At 47.1% G+C, this 14821-nt stretch overlaps 2 protein-coding genes across 4 annotated transcripts in view; one reads left to right on the top strand and one right to left on the bottom strand.

The window, feature by feature from the left end:
- Positions 1-14821, top strand: part of LOC120948706 (uncharacterized) — a 175032-nt gene that overhangs the window by 114996 nt on the left and 45215 nt on the right. For all 3 annotated transcript variants that reach the window (XM_040365341.2, XM_040365342.2, XM_049610961.1), the window contains one exon: positions 88-228. In XM_040365341.2, coding sequence (XP_040221275.2) covers positions 88-228 — 141 coding nt within the window. The remainder of the gene's footprint in view (positions 1-87; positions 229-14821) is intronic.
- Positions 1843-14755, bottom strand: LOC120948707 (parkin coregulated gene protein homolog). The gene is made up of 4 exons (XM_040365343.2): positions 13402-14755; positions 13227-13308; positions 6355-6466; positions 1843-2211 (listed from the first exon to the last, which is right to left on the bottom strand). The coding sequence occupies exons 1-4, from the start codon at positions 13692-13694 to the stop codon at positions 1976-1978; spliced, it is 723 nt and encodes a 240-aa protein (XP_040221277.1). The 5' UTR covers positions 13695-14755; the 3' UTR covers positions 1843-1975.

Below are 14821 nucleotides of genomic sequence, written 5' to 3'. Positions count from 1 at the left end.
AGTTAAACCCTAAACCTTAATCGATCTTGTGGTAATTACACCCATCAACTTACCGAAACTAACACGTTTTTACTTGCTCTGTTTCAGATTTCAACGGCGACGGAAAGCCGGATAACATCACCTTCATGATCAAGCGCATCAAGGTGCACAACCAAAATGCGCTGAAGGATCCATCGTACCGGTTTCCCGGAAACTATGGTGTGGAAAAGTTCCTAGAGCTGTTTTCGGGTGAGTTAGATTGCTTTTGTTTATCTTCTTGAACACACTCTCTGTGTGTGTATTTAGGAAAGTTTTGTATTTCGGTTGCCTCACTGCAAGCAGCACTACGGAAGCAGCCCCCCTACACCTTAAACTCGACCAGCGTGTTTGTAGAATTAATACTTGCACAAAGTATCTACGGCAATAGGCAATAGAATTGATCCAATAATTCTAAATAATCCTACCCCGGTAGAGGCTGAAATCATGAACCCCAACGCATGATTTTCTTAACGAAATAAAAACGTGGATAAAAGCCCCTCGAAAGTCTGCTCGAAAATAAAAGTCAATGGGGGGGAAACCGATGACTGTCAATGTATATTTTATTGAAGGTCGGTTTAGTGGCACGTTCGAATGTGTGCGGATAAAAGGTTTCCGACCCACACAAAACCCTTCGTAAGTTCCGTGCGGTATGGGTGCTGTATGGGTGATTGTACGGTGCATATCTTGCTTCGATTTAAGCAGGGAAAATACATTGGAATAAGAAAAAAAAGACATGCGCAGGAGTAAGGTACGCCAATCGAAAGGTAATAGAAAATCAAATACCAATTCTATACGTTCGCGTACGCAACGAAGACCTTGTAGAGTGTGGATTTTTTCAACAGCAATTTCCACTACCGATAACAGGCAGTCGACTGCAGAAACATGTTTCTTTGGTTTTAATTCATTATATAAAATTGCCAATATGCATCTTTTGTTGTGCAGACAGTTCCTATCCAGTGTACTGCACTTTTCACACAAAATTTAAAGCAAGCAATGATTGGCCAGTTATTCTTGAAACTGAAAAACCCCGTATCACAGAATTACGTTCCAGCGGAGAGAAGAAGCAAAATATGTATGCAAATTTACTTTGCAATTTACCAATAAATTTCCTACACACATACACATTTTTGCAACCAATTGCATACTCGCCAATGGTGGTAAGGAGGTTTTTTTTCTCCAATTGCAAGCCTCGAAACAGGGTTGATCCTATTTGGTTGTTTCCGTTTGACGGCACCCGCATTCGCAAACGAACGAACCAACCGGCAGGGATGGTTTCTCGTTCTCTCGCTTCGCTTGCCACCGCACGTGTCTCGTTCTGCACGCAACGAAGTAATAGGATAGAAAATTGCACAAATGATGATTTACCATTTTCCATCCAATTTGGGTTGTGATTTATAATATACGGCCGTTTTACTTTACACGAACGTCCGCACTTACGTAACAACGTTGCTGTATGGGTCTCCAAAGCGTGCCGGTACGGTTCCGAAGATATTTACCGAGCATGAATATATGCATGGAATTCTTTAAGTTTGTGCGCTACGCTAACTTTTCTGGGTAGGGTTGACTGTTTATGTCATTAAAAATGGAAACAGTTTAATAATCGCAATGGCTAGCAATCTAATGGGTCTACTAAACACACCAGTTCCAGCAAGGCCTGCGTCATAGAAGGTTTCCTATCCGATTAGATCATTTAAACTAAGATTTCTAAAAATGTATTCGTTATTACATCTTTCAAATTTGAATTTACCAAATGAAGCTTCAGTTCCTGCTTGATTTGTAGCAACATAAATAAACTAACTACTCAAATAAGAGAAGTGCACCAACTCTGCTTTTTAAGGAGAAAGGAGAATGTATTCAAAAAGATACCACAAAAAAGACTTACATTTCTTTTGCATGATATGTTGCTAGCTGGTCATGTTGCAATTTTTGAATTATACACACATGTTTTGCAACTGATCTAGCGATTGTAGACACAGCTTTCGTACGTCGGCACCATGTACTTAATGTTGAGATACGCATCGGGCCCGCCGCACTGTTCCAGCAGCTCGAGTGTGGCATTCACCACATCGCCAATCCGTCGACCGCCACGAAAGTCTATATGATCGCCAATGTTAACGCGCCGCTGCTTGTACAGATTCAGCATTGGCAGCAGCTGTCGATAGTACGGCACCAGAGCGATTCCGATCGATGGTCCTGTAAAAATAAAAAAAAGAACAGTGTTTTTTTTTTTTTAATCTACGCATTCAACGAAACATAAGGATTTCAACAACTTCCTGGAACCAAGTGTAAGTCTACCAAAAAGTGTATGTTTTCCCCCTGAAGGGTAAATACAAGTCTTGCTGACATCTGTATGTACCATACGTGCTTGAAGTAAAAACCAATCATCGATCATTGATCCCTTCCGACCTTAAGAGGGAAACTCATTAGTTGGGTTTTCCTTCTAACGACAGCTGAGTAGAAATGTTCTAACTGGTTGTTTCATTACTTGATAAGCCTTGCCACTTGCAATTCCAGTCTGCGTTGACCAGCAAAAGAGCGAACGAAGATAATTGTCCATTTCTGGCTGGTTTGCGTATTTTTACCGCGATGTTATTGCTACAGACCCTTTGCATCGCACACGGCGTTAGCCGAAGCACTTCGGTGCTACTGGCACTGCCCAGATGGCTGTTAATTTTTCCCTCCCGTTTTGGCACATTTCCCTTTCGAAGTGGAAAAATATCGTCAAGTCAGCTTTTGTGCAGCACTGCAAATGGAAAATTGAGCATTCAATTCGCTTTATGCTGCTTCTTTGAATTCTATGAACCATTTTACCTAGAGAGAATGTGATGTTTGGTTCAGCTTTTGTTGTTTTTATTTCAAAGCACGTGCTTTGCCCTTCCCTCCTCCACGTGTGGTGCAATTTTTCTCGTTCAGGGACGTGTGTGGTCGTGTTTTTTTTTCGGAGCAGATGGTTTAAACTCGAAATGGAGGAGAAACCAGTCAAGCCATACCTTCACTGCCCGCACGGAAAGGCAAACCACATATTTCCATGCATTTTATCTATTCCGACTTTCGGTGTAATATGGAAGCAATGTGATTCAACCAATCGCACACAGTGCACGGTTGCAACTGGACAATCACCTGCGCCGGTACGAAGGGAAATATTCATTTTTATTTTATCTCACACCGCACCGCAATGTTTAAGCACAAAGATTGCTTCTGGTGGTGGAGAACACGTTGTGAACGAGGGCCGGTTACACGATACTGGTAGAAATTTGTTCTACAAATTTGAACTGAACGCTGGTCCAACAAGAACCAAACAGAGGATTCATACTCACACTCGCACAAGAAATAGCGCGTAAAACGTTGTAAAATAATGATGGGCCAACAGTAAAAATCATAAAATAATACTGCCGGGGTCATGTGCCTGGGGTGGCCGCGATGGAATCTTAGCGCTGCCCCTTTTTCCCTAAATACACGAGCACCCCTCGCACGAGCCGTTTGTGTGTTGTGTGAAACACAAACCTGGGAAGAGCTTTTGTGTGTTTTTTCACAACACGACCGAACGACCAGACAGGGCTGAATGCTGTTCGCCCGCCAGGCACACCATTTCGTGCCGTTGCTGCTATCGTGGCAGCAGTCCACGGGTACGATTCCAGCATTCACCAGTCGCACGGTATTGGTACCGGTTCTGCCGGTTAGTTGACTCCCTTAACCGGCAGAATTTTCTGCGCGTAACGTTGGGCAGAATATTGCAAGAAAACTCAGCCACCCCGAAGCTATTGCGGTGATGTGGTTGCAGCATTGTGTGCTCCATTCAGCAAAAATCGTCCGCGAAAAGGGCTGCTCGTGGAAATGACAAAGGAAAATGTGAAGGGGAAGTATGAAATTCTGCGAAACGACCAACGCTTTCGGTTGCGCTTTTGGGGAGTTTCGCTCCTCGTTGGAGCAAAACGGACCATCAACCCACGGGGGCTTGAAGAAGCAGAAAGGAAAGGTTTTTTTTTATTGTGAAAACAGAAAACCAAGGACATGGTAAAGATATCTTAATAAGGCTAGACGGAACATTAAATGACATCTAGTTATCATTGTTATCATGTCCGGCATTAGCGCACGGTTGAAATGAATTGTAACGGGCTCTAGCTTACTGCAGAAATCGTTTGCTATTAATGCTACGCGGGCCAAATGCACGATCGCAGCATCCTGCCGGGCGTATTCCACTGCTGCCGCTTCGGCCAAACACGTACGGTTATTTATCTAGCACAAACGTTTTAAGTAAATTACACGTTAACGATTATTGCTGCACACGCTCGGCACAGGCAACTGCTGCTACTCCGGGCTGAAGAGTTTCAATTAGCCGAGTCGCTTAACTGACAGTGAAGTGTGTGTGTAAGGCAGTGGCACGAAAGAAAACCCCAAAAGCCACTAACTCGCCCATCATATCCTTGTGCCTCACATGATTTGGCACAAACTGACGGAACACAAGCAAGCGCGGGAAAGGATAGAGAGGGAAAGCATGGTAGCGAAACTGGTGGTAAAGTGTCCGGAGTCCGGAGTACCTCTCAACACAAGCGACAGCGTTTGTCATGTTTCAACGTTAATGGAAAATTAAAATTTAATTTCCTATCTCCCTCGGCCGTCTGCACCTGGGCAATGATTTTCTTCTTTTTTTTTCCTCTCGCACGTGTGTAAATTCTTCCCAAGAGGGTTTGTGTGTCCGTGCATAGCATTCAGCCAGGACTGGGTGTGGTACATGTGCCTGGGGGGAGGTGGGTGTCTGGCAAAAGAAAGCAGATAAACCATTTCCACGAACCAAGGATAGGAAGGGGCTAATGCAGCGGCCGCGCAAACCCCGGAGTAAAGTAGCAGCAGCAGCTCCGGATTCCCAGGAGGATGGTGCAAACTGTCGAAGCTTTCCAAGATATTAAAACAATCCCAACAGGTGCCGGGGCCATAAAAACGCTATCAGTAAGTAGCTGACTTTCCTGGGTCGGTCGTCCGCAACAGCAGGCACGCCCCACACCTCCCCAGACTGAGCACTGCCTCGATTGCTGCCAATATTTTTTACTTTAATTTCAGTTTTACTCGCCATAAACAAAATTAATTAAACCCTCGCCCGTTTCTTCCCTCCGCACGGTGCTGGTGGTTTCAGGCGGTACTGATGGTGTCTGATGCTGGTAAAAGTCATCAGCAGAACCACCTTTGCTCGCACATTCTCTTTCCATGCCATCTTGTGTGCTGATGGGACTCGAACGATAATCGAACGCTTTCTCTATCGGTCATCAACGATTTCAATCGAACGCTTCATAAGAACACTTGCAATGTTGATTCGAACAAACGGTGTGTGTGTGTGTGTATGCCTTTTATTACATTACTTTACAAGATGAGGTACCGTGGTGTGCAATTATATTGCAATAATAAGAAACTACAATGGTACCGTATAATGATCGACTGTGAACGAGCAAGCTCTCAGGTTTTACACGTTCTACGAGCAATACTCATCAGTCATAAATCAATCGAACATGAATTTTAAGAGTTGTATGAGTCACAGATAAATACCAACAAACTATTTGTGTTAGCTCTGGACACATTTTAAAGGTTTGTATACATATTGTTTGCAACCAAAGTACGTCTTTATCTGTATTTAAATATGAAAAAACAAACACAAATGCTTGTGCAATGAATTTTAAGCGTGTCAAAAGTTATTATAAGCTCCGCAAGAATAACTAAGTTACTGAAAGCCAAGACCAACAACAGTTGTTGGGCCAAAGAAGAAAGCAGTGTACATATATAAGCATAAGTTTGACAAGCATAGAAAAAGTGTGTGTCGGCTTTTATCAATTTTAGCATTATTGTAAGCCACATCTCATTCATAGATTAAACATTCCGAAACCCCAAAATGTTACCCTCATGATGATGATTGTGCTGTGAACGTTATGTTGTGAAATTAAGCGCTCTACTACAAATGTATCAATTATCAACGCAATCTTCTCGGTTGTTAAATAAAAATGAAATCACTCCGACAGAGCTCACACTGGCACCGTACAAGCACGAGCTTCGTCGTGCCAATCTAGGCTCCTCCTCTCTACGAAATCTCCCCTTGATCCAAACCACAGCATCTGGTTTCCCATGCTACAAACTAAAGGCTGCTACTTTAAGCGAACGAGCTGTCATCGTTGGGGAGCTGTGCTGTGTGACGCTTGCCAACCGGAGATGAGTCAGACGACAAAACAGACGACCCCCAACGCACTACTGTCACACACTGTCTATCCCTCAGTTTCGTTACAAGATGCTCATCTTCCAGACGAGCTAGTGCCACATTGCCGAGACTACTACTAACCTACGACGTTCACTTACCGACACGCAGCAGCTGCTGTAACGCGTTTAATGTTGCAATTATAATGTCCGGATTTCTCGTGTTCAACGCCTCGCGCATTGGCAGTATCAGCATGGGGATGGTTTGGAATATCTGGAGGGTTGGTTGCGTTGTGTTCGAATGCCAATCACACAGCGGTCCACCGCCACAAGAAACAAAGGATGAGAAGAAAATAAAAACGTGTTAGTAAAGCAAGCTAAACTCCGATCTCATCTTTGGAAGTCCTTCACCGTAATCACCACCCAGAAACGCACCGGACGGGGACGCCCGAAATGGAAATGTAAGAGATTATGATAGCATCGCAAATCGGTTGGAAGTAACGACCGCAATTATAGGCATTGTGCTCCCGGTAGGGGACCGGCGCCCTGGCGAGAGGCTGTAGCGCCGTCGTTGCGTCACTCGGGACAGGAGCATCGGGGCAAAAGCCTACGGCGCTTATCTTCACCACCAACTCATGCCGTGTGGCCTGTGTGGCCAAGCGACTGTGTCGTTTGAAACAAGCGGTAGAACACTCTCGCTATCATTACGATCGCACCACCACCCCTTACTTGAACGGGTCGATTGCCCTACCCTCTCGTCCGCCCCGCATGACGGCAATGGCGATGCGTATCATTTCGAGGACCAGAAAATCCTATCTCACTCCCTCCGCCTCGTGGGCGGTCTTCATTATAATCTAATCGTAGAACGGTTCACTAAAGCCTAATCCCAAGTGTGTCCCCTTGTCCGGGTTGCTTCTTCGACATTCTCCTTCCTCACCGCCGAAACACCGAAACCTGGCTTCTCGGATTCCTACGTATATCTAGGCACTTGGCGCACGTTCGGTAGCTGCTGTGGAGCACCGTCCGCCCTCTGAAAGTAAATTAATTTTTTCATCCATTGCCTGCGGACAGTCACACTCTGCCTCGGCGCTCCGCCTAAATCGGCTTTGCAGTGAGAGCGGGGCTGGCGGGGCTGGCCCCCAGTGCCTTCGGAGGGGACACGGGTGTCGGACCAGAAACACTCTCAGTAACCGGCAAAGGCTGCACCCCCTGCTGGGACACTTTCAATGGAGCTTGTGGCAGTGATGCAGAGCTGATGCGAACGATCTGACCAACTGATGAAGCCGACCGCTCGCAGGCAGACATCCGGCGTCGTAGGAGGTAGTACCTGATGTTGATGAGGCGCCGGTTTTTTGCCCAAAGAGCTGTGGCCCTACCGTTAGCCGTCATCAGCATTATTAGCATCAAGCCCATCAAGAATTCCACAGCTCCCGCAGTGCTGGGCTGGGGCCCCACTCCGCGCTAATCTTCATGAAATTAATTTATTAAATTATGTACCATCATTGAGTCGGCTGTTTTCGAGCGTAAAAATCAAGCACCATCCTCTTTCACGGTGACAACAACCGTCCAGGGGCTTCTAGGGACAAACAGCCAACCAGGGCAGAGGCAAGAATCATTGGCCAAGCTCGGTCGCCGCCCAGGCAAAAAGGAGAGGCGACGCGGGAGAAAGGATTCAATCTAATTTTCCAATTCGGGCCATCTTGCTTTCGCTTTACGGGGGGTTTTCCAGGGCACTTGGCGCAGGGCACTTGTGGATAGTGGCGGGAAATTTACGCCAAACTGGAGCCAAAGGATTATATCCCAGCATCCCCTCTCCTTCCTAGCTCAAATCAGCAATTCAACCAACGTCTCAACGCTGGCAGCTTCAAGACTTCAGTTCCGCTCCGCTCTGTCAGAATTGACGGCATCGCGCTGTTGACGCTTTTGCAAAATCGCTTTCGGCAAGCCGGCTGTGTATTAGTGAATGGGCAAAGTTTTACCCATTAGCGACATGGCGGTTAACTGGTCCGTACTGCGGGAAGGGGGTTTTAAAGTTTATTAATTTTAAGTTTTCCCCCTGATCGTCAGCTTCCAAAAGCGGGCGTTGAAAGGCGTACTCTCCAGCAGGTACGCTAACCAAACTGGATCAATAATGTTTTGGCAAACGCAACTGTGCGTTCCAATTTCCAAACCGTGGACGGCACTCGGGGGAAATTATTGACGCGCGTAGCGCAGAGGGCCGAATAACCGTCACGTGCTCGCTCAAAGTCAAGTTCCACGATATAACTGTGCATGAAAATGTGCTGAATGAAACCCGTCGGTGACGTTTCCACACACAACAGCCGTGCCCTATTCCCATACTACTACCCCCTGGTATCATGAAGGGGGGGGGGGGGGGGGAGAGACACACCTGTGAAGCCACACGACACAAGCGCACGGTCCCACACACCTTAGCCGAGGGACGAGTAATTAAGCATACAAAAGTTTATTTTAAGCGAAAATCAGATACAATGCGCTAAATTTCGCTGTCAATCGTCACCCCACGGAACGGAACAGTCAGCAGAGCACACCCGCCGAGCTGACGAATGGAAGGCCGGAAAGCCCTGTGAATGATGAGTTTGCATGCAGCTGAATCATTAATTCCTACCTGCCACGGGCTGCTCCTGCCCGTGTTGCATAAATTCACCCCCCTCCAACCGACACGTTCTCCCACGCATGTTGTCTTTCTTTCTTTTCGGAGCGGGATCGGAGCGGACGGAATCATTACTACCGAGTCGCACGGTCTTTCTGTGTGCTTCCGTCGTGCGCCAGCCTTGGCGGCATAAAAACGTTCAGCCACACAAAGACATACCGTGGTGAATCCGCGTGCTGCGATTCGCGAACCGGAATGGCCACGGAAACCTCCGCGGAATTGGGGAGGGGGTTCGGGAAGGCTTTTGCGCCGTATCATGGCGCGGAAAGAAAACTTCATTTGAATATTAAATGATTTATGTTTATGCGATCACAGCGTCTGACGGAGGTGGTTTCGTTTCGCACTTTGCCGTCCTCTCCCTGCCGCCTACAAAACCCCGTCCTGGGATTATTGTGATTGCTCACTCCCGGCAAAACGGGCGGGGAGAGTTTGGCCAAAGCCGGGCCACAAAGTTCGACAGTTGAGGTAGCAGCGAGCGTTCGCGAGCAAATAAGTGAAACTCCGTGCGGTGTGTTTGCTGTGGGTTCAAGATTCGATTGCTCGCTGAGCGTTCCTGCTCTCCACTCTCATTCGCACAGCCATCGATCTTTGTCTTTGGTCGAGAGACAGAAGACGCATTCAAAATACGATCCCACCCCAATGCGCTATCCGTTTGCCATCTAAAGAATAAAGGATCTCGCCGTTCTTCCAAACCACCATTCGGCTATTTGTTGGCGTTCCCGGGAGCATCATCCAAGCACCGATGGTGGCGGATGGTTGATTTAAAGTTTCCCACGAAGAGAGAAAAACAGTAAGCGCCTCTTGGAACATCGTTACCGTCGGGGTGGTATGTTTTTCTGACACACACACAAACGAATCTATACGTCACTGTTATGTGCGCATATTCCGTGCCCGACTTGCTCGTTGCCAACCAGCGTCACCTAAGTACCGAACAGGGTCAAATTTTGCAATTTCTTAACTCTCATTATGATGAATTTGTATGTAAATCGTGGCAATATTTGAATATTGTTATACTCATTTCACGGTGCGCACAAAAGTTTTCCTCCCACCACCCCTTGGGCAAACGGGATGCCGCCCGCCTGCCCCCAATATCCGCTGACTGCTGGCAACGGTTGACCTTAGGCAAATACGATTCCATTTGACTCAACGGGAGCAAACTTTCCTCGAAATCGAAGATTGTGACTTTTTACTTGTTTGTATGTGTGTGTGTGTGTGTATGTCTGTGTATGGGAACAACGTAATCCTTCAGCAAATGTACCGGTGGCGGTTGCGGTTACGATGCTTTGCTTTGGCTCCCTGAAACGAACCAAAACCTACCTCACGGTGGAATTCTACGAAATATATCTTGTTGAAAAAGTTTGATCTAATTTCTTATTCTATTTGGTTTTCTGACTGTTTTTTGTTCTGCGAATTTTTGGATCTTTATCTTAGAGACTCCACCGGGCGATATAAATCCATGTGTAGCAGCGTGATGACAAAGCTGATTGAACACAAAACTCATCACTCTTCAACGGCACTGCACAACCCGAGGGATGAAAGACACTCGCACAAGAAGAGAAATTGAAATTCAATTCCACATTCTTACTGAAAGACATTTAGAAAAATGACATATTCCTTGCAAAGTAATCTCAAAAACCTCCAACTGTGCTATAGCATCGAAAGCAGGAGTAAAGCATCGTTTTCTTTACCACACTTGTTCACACTTGTTATATGATGCGGCCGTTGAAAAAGATGTATAATTGCCCTACATTATTGAAGTGTTTCATTTCTCAAAAGGATATTTTTAATTGCATTCGACAGGTTGCTGTGCTGCAGGCTGGCAATGATTCTCCTTTTGGTTAGCACAGTTCCAAGCCGATTGGTACAAACAATAATTAACTTTGCCGTTATGCAGATTGAAGATTTCGTATCATCCTGCCTGAATGTTCCTTTTCTAACTCCCCTAGCACAATCTAACTGCAAAGTAGCTTATGCTCTATGAAAAGAAACGTTCTGCACACAGCTCCACCCAAGCATTATGCTATTTATATGCCTGTCGAGTGATCTCCGACCGTAGCCCGGCAAAGGTCCCTAGGTCCCAGTATTAATTTTTCGTCTGCTCATAAAAATGCACTACGCAGAACGGCACCAGCCGAGAAATGCACCTCCGCCGTACGGGTGACGGGCAGCAGTATATCAACTAGCTGGAAAACGTGCCAACGACAACTCATCTTCATCTAGCCATCGCCTGAACCCCTGAGCGGACCGTGCGGAAGGTGATGATGATGCTCTATCTCATCCGCTTTTCCACGGCAACGTCCGGGGCGACGACGAGGTAAATGAGGTCAACAAAGTCCATAGCCGTGGACCGTTCACTTCAGGTTTACGGGTTTACGATGCCCATCGGACACCCGGCAAGGCTACGTGATTGTTAGCCGAAAGTTGCAATGTTGCGAGGGCTGGTCCGCTTCGAGTGCTGCAGGAGTGGTTCTCCCGGGGTCCGCATTCCGTCCATGATGGTGTTCAATGGCTAGCAGGCCGGAATAGGAAGCGCAAAGAACGTGTGTACGGCTTCGGCCGCTCGGGTAGGTTAGCGTGAAGGTCAGCGAGTTGTCGCCATGTCGGTTGTCGCCAGTAACCAACGGCACACGTGACGAGAGAGTAACGATCGCGACGATGGTCAACGTAGCACATTTCCCCAACGGTCTGGGTGGAGCAGCGCCATAATGCATGGGCCATATTGGACCCCACACGGGGTAAAGGCAATGCTTCCGCCGTAGCACACGTCACGCTCTACGGCGAACAAGTGACGAGCTGGACACGTTTTTATCTGGCGCAAAAGTGCTCGTGCGTGCGAGGGTGTGTCTACTCCTTTCCTCGTCCGGCAATGCAACACAACTAACGCTAACGGAGGATAGAGCATTATCGTGGCTAGTAGCGAAAAAAATCCCAAAGTGCGCTACCGAAAATGTGCACATAAATCTTGTTCCACAGCTGGGGGAAAGCTCCATACAAATTAGAAGAAAAAAACAGATCTTCCAAAACTAACACCGAACTCCGGACCGGAAGCGGACAAATGTGACAGCTCTCCCACACTAAACCACTATTAGCCATTTGACGAAAAAGCATCCGTCGTGTCCATCCGGTTGTCTATATATATGTATGTGTGTGTGTGTGTGTGGCCCAGTGCTAATGTACAACGGATATTTTTGTTGCTTCTGCACGACTCTTGCCTCAACTATTTTGCGCTAAACCAACCACCGGGTGTTGTCTGGTTTCACCGCGAATCCGCTTGTCCAGTCGGCCGCCTAACATGGCTCTTTGTGGCACACCATCAAACACACACACACACATACATCCACAGATTGCATTAACGTCTGCCAGCGTCATCACTCAGGGGAGTATACTCTTGCGCGAATGTGCAGTGGAGAAAAGCATCCTTCATCCCGCAATCCAGCGCTGTGAAATGCAATTTCACAGTCTTCGCTTATTCATACGAAAAAAAACAGAAGGTTTGGGGGGATGCCTCACTTCATTCCTTCCTTTCTCTATCGTGCCGTGTGACGCGTGCTTTCTCCACTGATGCAACACACCGATGTGGCAAAAAGATCCGGGCGGATGATTCGCACCGGAAGCGGGACAAAAAACACACGGCCTTAGTGTGCGCACTCGGCTAGGAATGGGGATTTCATCTAGTGCAATTCATTTTCCCAACTGAAGAGATGAATGCCGTCGGCGTGCAACAGTTGGACGTTTTCATCCTTTGTGTGGCATCGTGGTACCGTTTTTTTTTTGCATCGAGTTTTGTTTTTTTTCTACCTCTGGAACACACTGAAACCTTGAATCTCGTGGAGGAAGAGTGTATGCATAAAGCGGCGCCGTACAGTCGTGTCCAGCAATTAGAACCGATTGTGAATGAAGCTTTCTTGCGGGGAAAGTAAGTTTTTTTCGCAATGTTTTCGCGTCCCAAGCATGGGAAGTGAAATTATGTACTACGTGGAAATCGGGGTAGTTTTCATTGCTGAGGAATCCTTCTAGCGGCTACATACAGCGTACAGCTCTCGTGGAATTAAACATCCTTGTGATGCGCGCAGAAAAAAGGATCTAATTTGCAAACGCTTTGGTTTTGCTTTTTGAAAAGACCACAGTAACTGAAAGGTTCGTGAAATATCCCTCAAATTATGTGGTAGATGCTCGTTTGCACATCAGGAAAGGCTCACCAACATTTCACCCTCGCTAGCGATATAAATCAGAGGTGCGACACAGTAAGCGTCTGAATAATAAACGTCCCGCCGAGCGAATGACAAGCCCGAACCTTGCGCTGCTGCAATTCATCAATCATGAAAGCGCACCTCCCCTGATCTCTCCCCAACCCAGCACTCACCTGTCGTTCGGTCCCGGCTATCAGCAGATCGCTCACCCCGTGGCGTGCAAACTCCCGGTACGGAAATGTCGACTCGCACAACCTGCAATTATTACCCAATGCCCGTTCGTTAGAGTGTCGAATTTAACGCCTCACCGCGCGCCCCTGCACCAAGCCACCCGCGCGCCTTACTTACCCATCGAAAAACAGTGGCAGAAAGCGCTGATAGTTGAGCTGTTCCGGCGGTGTGTGCCACTTGATGAAGTGTTTCACACAGCGCGTTCCGCACTCGCGCGAGATCGGTATGTCGCCGCGCAGGAAAAACCCACGGAAGCGCGATACGCGCGCCGGCCGGATGCAGAACACCGGAATAGGGCAGGGCGGCCAGACCACTACACAGCGCTGGCAGGCCTGCACTGTGAAGGCTGGCACGCGACGCAGAATTCCGGGGCATGTGCGTGGCTGGCACCAGCATGACGTTGACGGCATTTTGTTGCGATATGAGTGCGCCGACACTCGAACAACGGGTGGTGGCAGTGCAACACGGTTCGGTCGGTTGAGGGGGATTTTTTTTTCGGCGGAAAACAAGCCACTAGGAATTTGGAACACTGGTGTGATGCTTTCGGGAAATTCTGAACAGTTTCTTGAGCACACGGGAATTTAGATGTTTGTTGTTCGGCCGAAAGAAGAAAAGAGGAACTTCCTCACTGCACTCCACTTGACAGTTGTTCGAGAAACATCTCGGAGCAATGGCTACTTGATGCAGGCGTTGAAACTCTAACATGTTTGTTGGCACGATGTGCACCTCGTGCAGATTAGCTGCCGTAATATTTACAAAACAACGAGCTGTCAAGGACAGCTCGAATAATTCGCAAAAGAAACTCCAGATGGCGTTGTTAGATAAAGATAAAGATTAGATAAAGACGAACATATATCCCAAATATGAAACAACTGGCTATGTTGAAAAACATAACCAATAAGGGAAAAGTTCGAGAAAGGTCGCTAAGCGAGGTTACTTAGGGTCAAGTAGATCAGCTGGTGAAAAACAAAGCGCCATTGAAGACGCTTAGTTGCAATTTATATACGAAGAAAGACAGACCAATTTTTGAACTGATCGGCGGAACCCTGAATACGCGAGCGACAGTTACAAAAATTCTGTAGCAGCAACTGAAATAAACATAAAGCTACACCCGTGGCAACATTCAAAAATTGTTTCGATATTTTCTTCGAAAATAAAGTCCCTACCAGTGTTCGTCGCGATGAGTACGAGTTTTAATCGTGGTGGGTGCGAGCGGCATAATAACGTGACTATGGTGCTGTGCAAAAAATGCCATAAGTGGTACCAATACGCGTGTGTCGGCACCACCGCGATAGCTGAATCCCGTATGTGGAGGTGCGATTTGTGTGTGAAACAGGCGGTAAAGTGCGAAGCCAAGGAGAAGAGGTGTCCAAAAACCCCAATGGAAGCCATCGCGAAGACGAGGAAGCCAGCTGAAAGCTGCGACGGCGAAAAAATAGCCAAAAGAGCAGCATATAGCGAGGGCGAAACCTCAGCGAGTAAGAAGCTGTCCACAGAAGAATGGGTACCCACATCGATCCAAGCTGCAAAAATACCC

The sequence above is a fragment of the Anopheles coluzzii genome, chromosome 2 (assembly GCF_943734685.1).
Source record: "Anopheles coluzzii chromosome 2, AcolN3, whole genome shotgun sequence".
NCBI lineage: Eukaryota > Metazoa > Arthropoda > Insecta > Diptera > Culicidae > Anopheles > Anopheles coluzzii.
The sequence above is the reverse complement of the archived record's forward strand: the minus strand, read 5'-3'. Positions and strand labels throughout refer to the sequence as shown.

Bases quoted from the DNA above. Each gene is read 5' to 3' on its own strand.
- LOC120948707 (XM_040365343.2), bottom strand. From the start codon at position 13,694: ATGCCGTCAACGTCATGCTGGTGCCAGCCACGCACATGCCCCGGAATT. The intron at 6,467-13,226 runs GTGAGTGCTGGG...CCAACCCTCCAG, and splicing joins TAGCCGGGACCGAACGACAG to ATATTCCAAACCATCCCCAT. The intron at 2,212-6,354 runs GTAAGTGAACGT...TTATTTTTACAG, and splicing joins ACAGCAGCTGCTGCGTGTCG to GACCATCGATCGGAATCGCT.